This window comes from Mobula birostris, chromosome 6, assembly GCF_030028105.1.
Source record: "Mobula birostris isolate sMobBir1 chromosome 6, sMobBir1.hap1, whole genome shotgun sequence".
In the NCBI taxonomy this organism is placed as follows: Eukaryota; Metazoa; Chordata; class Chondrichthyes; order Myliobatiformes; family Myliobatidae; genus Mobula; species Mobula birostris.
The window spans coordinates 31,915,955-31,929,954 of record NC_092375.1 but is presented as its reverse complement, the minus strand read 5'-3'; the positions used below and the strand labels follow the sequence as shown (position 1 = coordinate 31,929,954).

Below are 14,000 nucleotides of genomic sequence, written 5' to 3'. Positions count from 1 at the left end.
CAGTGAAAAGCTTGTCTTGCATACTGATTATGCAGATCAAATTATTATACAATATATTAAGATTGAACTAGGTAAAACAATAACAATGCAGAACAAATGTGAAAGCTATAGAGAAAATGCAGTGTAGTTTTACATACCATTTGCACTTGTTTTGCGTTAATAAGATTGACCCTTGAACTCGCAATGAGATGCACTGAGTTCAAGGGTCCATCTTATCTTCCAAGAGGTCCATTCAAGTGTCTGATGATAGAGGGATGGAAGCTTTCCTTGGGTCTGGTGGTACGTGCTTTCAGACTTTTGTTCTTTCTGCACAGTGGGAGAGGGGAGAAGAGAGGATGTGTGGGGTGAGTGGGGTCTTTGATTATGCTGGTTGCTTTACTGAGGTAATGAGTAGGCAGAGTCAATGGAGGCAATGCATTAAACCCACAAGGATGTTGAGTGTAATGTGATGTTGGCCCTGCTGAATGGTTTTTCTCAGGAGCACGAGCCCAGGAAGAAAAATTACCCGTGGACGGTAGAACTGGTAATTTCATCCTTTAGCTTCCTCTAGAGCAGGGGCTCGTAACCTTTCTTTTTGTGCCAGGGACCAATAACACAAAGCAAAGGGTCTGCGGACCCCATCTTGGGAACCTCTGCTTTAGAGAGACCCCCTTACTGGCTTGGCTTGGAGATAGTACACATTTGCAAAGTGCTTCAGTTTTGTTGTAAATAATCAAGAACCTCACAATCTCTTGTGCCAGAAGTCGAGAGTAATACCCATCTTACAGCTTTTCTGTAAATATAATTGCACCTCGGATCAAAATTCTTCAGGATAATCAGAGGCAACTTGAGGTCCAGCAACCTGAGAAATATAGTGTACTGCAAATTAAATAATTAAGCCATCTAAGAATAAGTAAAAGGGAACACAAGTGATACTGAAAACTCTTCACGCACATTTGGGAAACTTTTAGTTAAGAAGAATTATTAATACAGCATGTGCCGCTGCCTTTCACATAGACACAATAAATGGTATTTACATTTAGAAAAAAACAACTTTATAATTTAGTTGCTCAATTCCCTCATTTAGCATGATGTTATCTTTACTTGTGCTCTTACAGAGTCAGTTATAAGGAGAGTTCAGATGACATTCCTGGAAATCATCACTTGAGTTACTCTCACAGTAAGTCATAACTTTGTGTAGAATGAAAGGTTCTTGGTTCTGGAGGATGAATAATGGGAGGACGTGAGATCAGTCTGCAAGCATGTATCCTGTTTGTTGAAGAAAAAAACTAGCTAGACTTTTGTGCAAGTGGACTTCACTAGTATTTGAAGTGCATATTATTCCAATATACATTTTTTTTTAACTGAGAAAATTATCCCGTTTTATCCTGGGAGAACATTATCCCAATCATTTACAATAATCACTGATTAAAGGATTAACTTCACTTTCAACATTTTTCTCCTTTGGTTGAATATTTTCTTCTTTTTCCCCATAGATTGCTGTGTGAAGGTTTTTAATGGCAAGTTTTAATTGTCATTATAGTTAAAACTGAAACTACACCAAGAAGTTTAATGTGGAATGTGGTAACTATTTCCTTGAAAAAGGCACACTCGACAACTTCATGCCCAAAGAAACAACTTTATCTTGAACGTCAAAACCGATAGGTATATACAGAGGCTTTTACAACCCGTACGGCATGGCAGGAACACTATATACAAAGCACACCAGAAGTTTTTAAAAAAAAAGAACGGAAGTAAACCCCACCCCCCCAGAATCCTAATTAGTATTAACTTACTTTTAATAATGCTCACATTACAACACTTCTCCCCCTTTAAAATCCAACATTCCCCAAATGTAAAAACTAGGAAATAAAAACAGTGGTGTTATTAACTTGCGTACCCCTGAAAACTTATACTAGTATCTCAGCAACAGTTTAGCAATACAAAACATCTGGGAAACACAACAGATTCAACATTCAATCTAACAACAACAACAAAAAGACTGTCCCGTCAAAGATTCAGTCTGTCAGGAGGTTTACGAGTGCGCTGTGATCTGCACACTACCCCCAGTGACCCAGCAGGCACCACTGGTGATGGAGTTTTGGGTGGATCTGGGTTTGGGGGCATGAGAGGGGTCTGTATGTCTACATGAGAATGTCCATCCTCTTCAGGGGACCCCGACCCCTCTGCCAGTGTCTCTCCCTCTGGCAAAGTCACTGGTGGACATGCTTCCACAGTAGTCTGTTTCACTTTTGCCTTCATGTCTGGACGCAGCAGGTCCAATCTTGACTTGGGCCTACGCCCCATCAGCATCTCTGCTGGAGTGTGGGCAGTTGTAGTCTGTGACGTGAGGCAGTACTTAAACAGGAAACATGAAAACCGCATGCTAAGAGAGTCCCCTGTCATCCACTTCAGGCCTTCCTTCACTGTCTGAACGGCCCGCTCAGCCAAACCATTGGAGGCTGGGTGGAAAGGGGCTGTTCGAATGTGCTGAATGCCATTCTGCTGCATGAACTCATTGAAGAGCTCACTGGTGAACATCAGGCCATTATCAGTGACCGGAGTGTCAGGCAACCTGTGGACTGCAAACACTTGCCTGAGCTTGTCTATGGTTGAGGGGACTGTGATGTTGCTCATGATGTGAGCTTCGATCTATTTAGAATGCGCATCTACCATTACAAGAAACATCTGCCCCATAAAAGGGCCAGCAAAGTCCAAATGTAGCCTGGACCAGGGGTGGTCTGGCCACTCCCATGGGTGCAAAGGAGCTGGTGGTAGCATATTCTGATTAGTCTGACATTGCGTGCATGATTTTACCTTGTTCTCCAGATCCTGATCCATTCTTGGCCACCAGACGTAGGATCTTGCGAGGCTTTTCATTCGAGACACTCCTGGGTGAGCCTCATGAATTTCCTCCACAATCTGTGAACAGCCAGGGGGAGGCACAATGACCCTCGCCCTCCAGAAAATGCAGCCATCCTGCAGACTGATTTCTGTCTTGTGTTTGGCATAAGGCCTCAGTTCCTCTCTTTCCACGACTCTGGGCCAACCTTGTAAAAGAAAAGTCTTGACTTGGGACAGGACTGGGTCCTTCTCTGTCCACTGCTTGATCTGGGTCACCTTTACAGGTGTCTCTGACAGCCTCTCCAATGAAAACACAGTCTCTGGAGGCACATGTGTAGTAACAGGTGTCTCAGGTAAAGGTAGTCGACTCAGTGCATTGGCGTTTGCATTATCCTCACCCGCTCTGTACACTATGTAAGAGCCCAATGCTGTATCCTGGCTGAGGCTAGCGGTGGGATGCATCTAGTCTCACTGAACAGGCTCATCAGTGGTTTATGGTCCGTATAAATTGTAAATACACATCCATAAAGGTACTGATGAAAGCGTTTGACCGCAAAAACAATGACCAGACCTTCTTTGTTGAGCTGTGAATATCCCTTCTCAGCAGCTGTTAGGGTGCGTGAAGCAAAACCAATAGGCTTCTCTGAATGGTCCTCCATTACATGTGAGAGAACTGCCCCGACTCCATAGGGCGAGGCATCGCATGCAAGGGTGATCTCCTTGTTTGGGTCATAGTGAACAAGCAGCTTCGCTGAGTGGAGGAATTCTTTCGCCTCCTTGAAAGCTTTCTCCTGCTCTTCACCCCACTGCCACTTAGTGTCATTGTGAAGCAGCTTATACAGTGGGGTCAAAACCCTTGAGAGGTCAGGAAGAAACTTGCCATAATAATTCACCATGCCCAAAAATGGTCTGAGTTCCGTGACAGTCTTAGGGCTTGGGGCCTCCTTAATAGCTCTCACTTTGTCCTCCACATGGCAAAGTTTCTCAGCTGTGATCTTGTGTCCCAGGTAAGTCACCCTTGATGCCAGGAACACACATTTTCCGCGTTTCAACCGCAGCCCTGCGTCTGACAGCCTCTTAGGCACCCATTCTAAATTAGCCTGATTCTCTACCTCTGTAGCCCCCGTGATCAAAATATCATTAAGGTACACTGCTACGTGTGGAATCCCCTGCAGCAAAGGGGATTCCTTTGGAAAATGGCAGGGCTGGATGCCACTCCAAACACCAAGCGATTGTACTTGAATAATCCCTTGTGCGTATTAATTGTGATGTACTCCTTGGAACCCTCGTCGAGCAGCAGCTGTTGGTAGGCGTAGCTCATGTCCAGCTTTGTGAACAGCTTACCCCCTGACAGGGTCGCAAACAGGTCATCCACCCGTATCAATGGATACTCCTCCAGTTTAGAGACCTGATTCACCGTAAGCTTATAATCCCCACATATCCTCACCGTTTTGTCTACCTTCAAAACTGGAACAATGGGAACCGCCCACCTTGAAAACTGGACGGGCTCAATAAAGCCCAGCCCCTGTAAACGTTCCAGCTCCTCCTCGACTTTGCCTTTCATGGCATAGGGCACAGACCTGGGCTTAAAAAAAATGTGGTGTAGCCTCAGGGTCGACATGGAGTTTCACTGTCACACCCTTCAGTGTTCCCAGCTCATCCCTGAAAACGTCGCTATACCGCTGCAGAATGTCCTACGTTGTGTGTGCATACTTAATTTCATGCCAGTTTAGCCAGATTTTGCGAAGCCAATCGCGACCCAAAAGACTGGGCCCCCTGCTCTTAGTTATCACTAGCCTGGCTTCAGCCTTCTGACCCCTGGCTGAAATGTCCACGTATAACACCCCTAAATGAGGTATGGGCTGCCCCGTAGAGGTCCTAAGTTTGAGCTCTGACGGTCTAATGGGAGGCAGGTTGGACCCCCACGTCGTCCTGTAGGTCTCCTCACTAATGACCAATGCTGTAGCCCCTGAATCAATCTCAAACTTAATGTCCTTTCCCCGACAGTGATTGTGGCATTATATGGTTCAGGCGGTTCCTCATCCGTTTCCACTCCAAACATGTTGTAGGCCCACGCTTCTTCATCTGCATCTTCTAGGTGGTGTGTGGCTGCCTGAGCCTGTTGAGCTTTCCCCTGCTCAGGCTTAATCTTACCCTTTGAACTTCTGCACTTTTTAGTTAAGTGTCCCTTTTTGCTACAAGCATGGCAGATAGTGTCTTTGAATTTGCAATCATTTGCGTAGTGCGTCCCTCCACACTGGAAACATTCCACCCGCTTTGCCTGTTTACCGGTCTCCCTCCTGACTTGATGCACTGCCGCCGACTGCGACCCTCCATGTCCTTTCTGGATATCCTTGACATTATTAGCAGCCGTCCCCATGCCTTGGGCAATCTCTAAGGCTTTCTTGAAAGTCAACGGTGGGGTTTCCCCTAATAGGCAGCGTTGTATACCATCATTATCAATGCCGCATACCAATCTGTCCCAGAGCATGTCTTCTGACACCGCTCCGAAATCTCAATGCTCCGACAGCTGCCGAAGCTCGGCCACAAAATCGGCCACAGACTGACCTGGCTTCCTGAAACGGCTGTGAAACTTACACCGTTGGACTATCACAGAAGGTTTTAGATTGTAGTGGTTCCCCACGAGCTTGACCAGTTCGTCATATGGAATGGCCCCCAGTTTCCGTGGTGTGGCTGAATTCCTTATTAGCTTGTAAGTCTCTGCCCCACACACACACAGGAGAATAGAGCGCTTCTTAGCCTCCTCCTCAGTAATTCCATTAGCACAGAAAAAGTGTCCCAACCTTTCCTCATACTCCGGCCAGTCCTCCATTACTTCCACAAATTCAACGATAGTCCCAAACATAGCCATCTGAAAGTGAGGCCCCTTATCAGCGCTGATGCTCCTGTTCGAAACGTGCCGACACATCCACAAAACCAGTTCACCTCGTCGCCAAAAATATGTGGTAACTTCTACCTTGAAAAAGGCACACTCAACAGCTTCATGCCCAAAGAAACAACTTTATCTCGAACGTCAAAACAGCTATGTATATACAGAGGCTTTCACAGCCCGTACGGCATTGCACCGGAAGTAAAAAGAACTGAAGTAAAACCCCCCATTGTCCTAATTAGCATTAACTTATTTTTAATAATGCTGACATTACAACATGGACAATAAAGCATGGCAATCAACCAGAGGTGAATTGAGAGTAACTGCTCCTGGAATAGAGGGGGCATTTGACTATGGCCTCAAGGAGCCCTGTCAAAATTGGAGTCAATGGGAATTGATGGAAGAAGGAACTCTCTGCTGGTTGGAATCAAACCTAGCACAAAGGCTGTGGTAGCTGGAGGTTAATCATCTCAACCAGAGGGCATCTCTGCAGGGTGTCCTGGTGTCAACCATCAACTACTTCACCAATGACCTTTCATCAGTTGTAAGAAGGAGGGATATTTGCTGACGATTGAACTACATTCACCATATTAATATTGTAAAGTATTAACTTGAGCTTTAAATTTCAAAGATGCATAAATAATATTGTAGGATTTTTGAAGGTGTAGAAATGTGCCGTGTGTTAAGAATCACAGAATTCTGAAAACAAGGGTGTGATGACAGATGAGGAAAAAGTACCAACAGGCTGTTCAAACATCTGCTAAACCTCCTTCTGGTTTGTAATGGCTGAATAGTTATCCACAGGCCATTTCTCCCTGTATTCAGTTTAAGGTTCTAATGTAGTTAAGAGTTTAAAGGATTTGTACAGTGACTCTATATGATTTGATTAGTTCTGATTATTGCTCAGAATACAAAAACAGAGTCAAACTGGAAAATGCTTGGCACGTAGAAGTTTGGCAGCATTTGTGGGTAGAGGATGAGAATTAATGTCTCAGCTTGATGAACCTTCATCAGAATGAGACACTTGTCAACTGGAACTTGGTGACAGGGGACCTGATTGAAATGTAGGATCCTGAGTGATGTTGATAGTGTGGATGTGGAGAGTGATTTTCTTTCTTTCCCCCAGTAAATTAACTTGGAATGGGGTTGCCATTTAAAACTAAGGGTTGCCCATTTAAGACAAATAGGACTTTTTTTTCTCTCTCAAGGGCAGATGAATCCTTCAAACTCTTTTCCTTGATAACTGGTGGAAACTGAGTCTTTGAATATTTTTAAGGTAGAGGCAGGTTTATGATTTAAAATTACTGGTTAAAAGAATGCCGGAGGTAGGTGGGAATGTAGAGATGTGGGCACATTCTGATTGACTATGATCTTCTAAATGGCAGCACAGGCTTAATTGACTAGAACTGGCTACTGCTGCTCTTTTTTTCTATTGCTTGTTCTTCAGATTTGTACTTGTGTGTGATTTAATTAGATAAAATAACTTGTATCTCAAAGTCGTCAACGTTAATTTTTAAGGTAACATTTTTAAGCCATTATTACTTTGTGCTTGTATTTCTAATTCAGCATCTTGCCACTAATATTGGCAACCTCTGAGATATTAGAAAATGTGAATCATTTATTGAATCCCCTAAATGAGGTTTGTTTTCATAACTTTCATATTCTGAAACTATCAAATTTTATTCTTGACGTATGATCTGTAATATTTGATTTGCTGGCTATTAAGAAAATGTCAATGCTGATCGATTGGAGTATGTAAATGTTATGGCTAATGTATAAGGGGGCATCTTTTAAGGTGATTGGAATAGAGAATCGGGAGTGGGGGATGTCAGAGGTAAGGGTTTCAGGGTGGTAGATGTATACAGTCCTACCAAGGTTAGTAGTAGAGGCAAATAGGTTAAGGGCATTTAAGAAAGGCACATGGATGATGGACAAAAGAAGGGCAATGTAGGAGGAAAGAGTTAGATTGACCTTGGAGTAGGGTAAATGTTTGGCAGAGCACTGTCAACTAAAAGGTCTGTGTTGTCATGTTCTATACATGGCCCAGATATTTGAAATTCTCTTGTCGGTGAGGCGTTTCACACAGTAAGTCAATGAATTCTGGTAGTTATTTTCCATAATTTTGAATTATTACTGATTTTATTCTCTCCAGTAAGCAGCTGGTTGATACCTAATGGTGAGACTATTTGTATCCCAGCAAATCCAAGTTATCAGTACCATTCTGCCTTACCACTTCCAAGTGGTGCCCACACACTCCACAACAGTGAACGGTACAGCTCGCGTTGCAGCCACCTTGCCACTCCATATCCAACGTCATATGTACATAGAAATTACTCAGCAGGTAAGCTCTGATTTGTTAAGATTCCGATTTAGATATTAAGTATATACAGTAAATCAGAATATTTCAAAATGAGTTTTGTATTTCAAGATATATTGGTAATAAAACAAAACGTCCATGACTGATTTAAACATGTTAAAACTTTAACTCCAATCTTTAAATACAGGTCCATAGTCCATTGAAAATGGTGTCACAGGTAGATAGAGTCATAAAGAAAGCGTTTGGCACATTGGCCTTCATAAATCAAAGTATTGAGTACTGGAGATGGGATGTTGTGTTGAAGTTGTATAAGAAATCGGTGAGGCCTAATTTGGAGTATTGTGTCTGGTTTTGGTCACCTACCTAGAGGAAATGTATAAATAAGATTGGAAAAAATACAGAAAACTTACAAGGATGTTGTGGAGGACCTGAGCTATAAGGAAAGATTGAATAGGTTTGGACTTTGGAATGTAGAAGATTGAGAGGAGATTTGATGGAAGTTTACAAAATTGAGGTTTATAGATAGAGTAAATGCAAGCAGGCTTTTTTCACCGAGGTTGGGCGGGATTATAACCAGAAGTCATGGGTTAAGAGCGAAAGGTGAAAAGTTTAAGGGGAACATGAGGGGAAATTTCTTCACTCAGGGTTGTGAGTGTGGAATGAGTTGCCAGTGCAAGTGATGCATGAGAGCTCAATTTCAACATTTAAGAGAAGGTTAGATAAATGCAGGGATGGTAGGGGTCTCGAGGGCTCTGGTCCTGGTGCAGGTTGATGGGAGTTGGCAGCTTAAATGGTTTAGCATGGACTTGAGGGGCCAAAGGACCTGTTTCTGAGCTGAATTTTTCTATGACTGTATTCTGATTTTTCACTCCACACATCTCCCACTGCTGAGTATTTCCTTTTTTTATAACATACTGGGAGGACTCTTGCTATATGTGAGGTGAAAAGCTAGTGAGTTCCTAGTTATGGAAAGTGACAATCTCCTGTGCTATAGGAAGGATGTGAGTTGATGCAGAAGAGATTCACAAGCATGTTGCTAGAATTGGAGGGATGGAATTAGAGAGGGTGGATAGGCAGCAGGACTGTTTTCCCTGCAGTCAAGAGGGCTTGACAGAGACATCAGAGAGGTTTATAAAATCATGGGGGACATTGATAAGATAAATGGTTAGTCTTTTACCCCAGATGAGGGAGTCTAAAACTAGAGGCAGAGATTTAAGGTGTGAAGGGTAAGATTTAAAGGGGATCTGAGGGACAGATTTTTCCAGAGGGTGGTGAATGGACTACACCATCAGAGGAAGTGGTAGAACTGAGTACAAGTGTACTTTAAAACCCATTTAGACAAGTACATGAAAAGGAAAGGTTTAGAGGGATATGGGCCAAATGCAGGCAAAATAGGACCAGCTCAGCTAGTAAAGTTGCTCAGTATTGTCAAGTAAGGCCAAAGGGCTTGTTTGCATGCTCTATAACTTTAGAACTAATGTGTTGATGTAAACCCTAGGGATGATCTATGTGTATAGAAAATGACTTTAATTGTAGACAAAACGTATACTGGAGAAATCTAAATGATTTTTATCATCGTTAGATGACCAGTTTTAATTCTATTTCATAGGTATGTTCTAGTGGATGGAGGCTTGAAAAAGATTCCAGCTTTAACTGAAAGGAATAGGATTTTCTTTTTTCCAAAGTTTAGCATGGAATTTTTCCTCTGAGAATGATTAAGCTAGGTAGTAAGGATTTGTGTTTTACTTATTTCTTTATAATGCTAAAGTTCTGGTTACTGAACAATATTTTATTTTTAACAAGTGCCCTTTGCAGAAAACACTAACAACTTTCAGGCTTTACCGGGACATGACAATTGGTCAACCTTACCGCCACCTCCACATGCCAACATGTTACCACTGACTCATGCATCTGGAACTGGATCCAATTCCAGGTGAGGAAAACAGGTTGGGAAATCTAGGCAACACACACAAAATGAGTTTTGGGCCCCGAACCGTTGACTGTTTACTCTTCCATAGATGCTGCCTGGCCAACTGAGTTCCCCCAGCGTTTTGTTTGTGTTGCTCGGATTTCTAGCATCTGCAGACTTTCTCTTGCTTGTGATTGGGAAAAGTAGGAATTGCTTGCAATTTAAATTTTTTGAGTGGATGTTGCTCCATTGTGGAAATTCAACTGATCCAAAAACAACTGGCTTATGACTCCCTACAGTTCCCTAAAAATCATACTATTTTCTGTAGCAAGCCCTTTTAAAAACAATTTGTTTCAACTGCCTAATTCTTCTGCTAAGCCAATCCTTCAGGGTTAAAAGTGACCTGCTTTAATTTCTGTTTTTTTTTTTTTTTTTTTTTTTTGGGGGGGTTCTGAATAGTGTCTGGAGACTGAAATTACCTGCTTTCCATCACCTGTTCTTACATCAGATTCAGATTTTTTTTTCATCACGTACATCATAAGGTACACAGAAATGTGAAATTCTCAGTACAGCCAATATGCCCAAAAGTGTTGCCACACATTCAGCGCCAACATGGCATTCCCACAATGTTCAGCGAAACAATGTCAGCAAAACAAGCCCCTTACCCTTCAGCTGATTATTTTGCACTCATGTACACCTGGAGAAATTTGTGCTTACTGCCTTTCCTCAAACTTGGACCATAAGATCAGAAGACATTGGAGCAGAATTAGGCCATTCAGCCTGTTGAGTTTATTTTCACTCAAATAGACTCATAGGATCATGGTTGGTCCCTGATCCCGGATCCCTCTCAACCCCAGACACCTGCCTTCTTGCCATATCCTTTGATGCCCTGACTGTTAAGAAAGCTATCAACTTCTGTCTTAAATTTACCTGCAGACTTGGCCTCCACTGCAGCCTGTGGCAGAGCATTCCACAGATTCATTACTCTCTGGCTTAAAAAAATGTCTCCTTACCTCTGTTCTAAAAGGTTGCCCAACAATTTTGAGACTGTGCCCTCTAGTTCTGGATACCCCCACCATAGGAAACATCCACTCCACCTTATCTAGTCCTTTCAGCATTTAATAGGTTTCAATGAAATCCCCACATTCTTCTAAATTCCAGTGAGTAGAGGCACAAAGCTGCCAAATGCTCCTCGTATATTAACCCCTTCAATCCCAGAATCATCCTCATGAACTTCCTCTGGACTTTCTCCAATCACAACACATCCTTTCTGAGATATAGGATCCAAAACTGTTGATAATACTCCAAGTTTGGCCTGATTAGCATCTTATAAAGCTTTTATATTCTATTCCCCTTGAAATAAATGCCAACATTGCAATTCCCTTTACCACAGACTCAACCTGTAAATTAACCTTCTGGGAGTCTTGCACAAATCCCTCTGCATCTCTGATGTTTGAACCTTCTCCCCATTTATACAATAGTCCTCACTATTGCTCCTTTAACCAAAATGCATTATCATTCATTTCCCAAAACTGTATTCCGTCTGCCACTTTTTTTTTGCTCAATCTTCCAATTTGTTTAGGACCTGCTGCAGTTGCACTGCTTCCTCAGCACTACCTACTCCTCCACCTGTCTTTGTATCATCCGCAAACTTTGCCACAAAGCCATCAATTCCATTATCCAAATCATTGACATACAATGTGAAAAGTAGCAGTTCCCTGAGGAACACCACTAGTCGCTGGCAGCCAACCAGAAAAGGCTGTCTCTGTTTCCACTCGCTGCCCATGCCAGTATCTTTCCTGTAATACCATATCATTTTGTCTTGTTAAACAGCCTCGTTTGTGGTGCTGCATTAAATGCCATCTGAAAATCCAAGTAAATGACATCCACTGCCTCTCCTTTTCCACCCTGCTTGTTCCTTTCTCGAAGAACTCTAAGATTTGTCAGGCAAGATTTCTCTTGACAGAAACCATGCTGACCTTGACTTATTTTATATTTAGCTTCTCCACCATTTTGAGCATTCAGGCCAAATATTTTCATGAGTTGATGAGAATATTGCACTTTTTAAAGTGAGGGTTTTGAGAACTCCCCTCTTTCACTCCAAACTGAGTAATTGTAGTTGCCTACAAATAATCTAGAAAATGATTTAAAAATGCTTGTTTTGAAATCTTTGATCAAATTACATAATGCATGAATGTTATTTTGTAGTTTTTAAAGTGTTTGATAATAATTGTCTATACATTATTTTCAGCCAGTATACGTGTCATTGGGCCGTGGGCAATCGTTCGGTTAGTCCAACTAACCAAATGACCTCAGCTGCTGTAAATCCTCAAAGTTCATTTATTCGAGGGAACCTGAGCTTGCCAACAACTCCTTCATCCTTGGTCGCTGTGACGAGTTCAAGTGGAGCCGCAGTGGAGATGATCAGTGAATCCCCACTAACCAGGCTTGTGGTATCACCTTGGAGCTCAAGTTCATCTCCATCATTCTCATAATTTACTATATGTGATGATTGATTGTTGTTACCATCTCCTTCAGCAACATCAGAATTAACTTTTATCTGCATACTTTTATCTAATTGTGTTTTAGCCTTAAATTTTTAAATGTGAGAAAGGAATATTTGTCTTATTGGGTTAGGGTGCCCTCTTTGTTTGGCAATCTCCTCTATCTACCAGTCCCAACTAATCCTAAACAAAACCTTGAGTGATTCATTTTCAGTTTCCACTAAACCTATGATCAGAGTGTAAAACTAAATACGTCTTAAAATTCTATTGGAGAAGGATAAATGAAATGAAGTGCAGCCAAATTAAATCTTTTCAACTCCATACATTGGTTTTATACTGAAATTGAGGATAATAACTGTTGACAAGTTCAGCAAATAGAATGTTGATCAGTTCAGATTCGGTGGGGTGAAGGCTCTGTTTCCCAGCTGGATGTCTCAATGAGTTCACCTTCCATTTGTAGTGGCCTGTATTTTAACCCCAGAATACTTTTGCCAATGTTCATCCAGACCCAAATCCCCATTTGGTTGCAATTTTGCATTCCGGTTCAGCTTGCATAACATTTTGTATAAACTTTAGGATTGAATTTCGGGCAAAAATTTCATTTGGTGCAGGTGGATTTGGCAATAGCTGGTTATGCCCACAAAACTAGCCACAGCTCCAAATCAAATGTACTGATGATTGCACACCCATCTATTTGTTTGTTAAGAAAATAATTTTCTATCTTTTGTGGTGAGTTTTAAATTTGTTATTGTCACATGTACAGAATGAACCAAGGTGTGACAATTACAAAGTAAGTGTAGTACATGCAGACAGGAATTCGCAAGGTTATGACCAGGTAGACTGAAGTCAAGTATCCATCTTATTAGCAAAAAGTCCATTTGATAATCTTATAACAGTGAAATAGAAATTGTACTTAAGCCTGACAGAACATGCTTTTAGGTTTTTTAGATATTTAGCTTATTAAGAAATTGATTGTTATATACATAAATATTTTTGCAGCTTTCATTGCAGCACTGAAGGTGTCTATCACCATCAGAGATGCACTTTTTGATGAAATTTTAAGCTCGAGTCCTGTCCCTTTTCTCTGCTGGACCCAATGGTCTTATTTAATCTATCTGAAGAAGAGTTGTCTTCATTACTAGAGTTGCTGAGTTGTCTTCATTACTAGTCCCTCAGTCAATATTATACATTACATGGTAGCGTGGCAGCTAGTGTAACACTTTAAAGGGCCAATGATCAGGCTTTGTTGCAGGAGTGTGCATGTTCTTGCTATGACTATGTTGGTTTCCTCTGGGTGTCAGTTTCCTATCACACTTCAGAGACATAGTAATTGTTGGTCAGTTGTGATCGGGATATGTTGATGCCAGAAATATGCTGACACTTGTGGGCTGCTCCCAGCACATCCTTGGATTGAGTTGACCATTGATGCAAGCAACACACTTCACTATGTTTTGATGTATGTGTGATGAATAAAGCCAATCGTTATCTATTTTTTCTCTTTAAAATAGATTATCTGGTCACTGATGCATTTGTTTATAGTACCTTGCTGTATGCATA

The 14,000-nt window shown here is 41.8% G+C and overlaps 1 protein-coding gene across 2 annotated transcripts in view; it reads left to right on the top strand.

Annotated features, from left to right (window-relative positions):
• LOC140199748 (T-box transcription factor TBX19-like) overlaps positions 1-14,000 on the top strand; it is a 30,128-nt gene extending 16,128 nt beyond the window's left edge. For both annotated transcript variants that reach the window (XM_072262228.1, XM_072262229.1), the window contains exons 5-8: positions 1,098-1,159; positions 7,866-8,054; positions 9,834-9,963; positions 12,191-14,000. In XM_072262228.1, the coding sequence (XP_072118329.1) occupies positions 1,098-1,159; positions 7,866-8,054; positions 9,834-9,963; positions 12,191-12,434 (625 nt within the window). In that variant the 3' untranslated portion in view covers positions 12,435-14,000. The remainder of the gene's footprint in view (positions 1-1,097; positions 1,160-7,865; positions 8,055-9,833; positions 9,964-12,190) is intronic.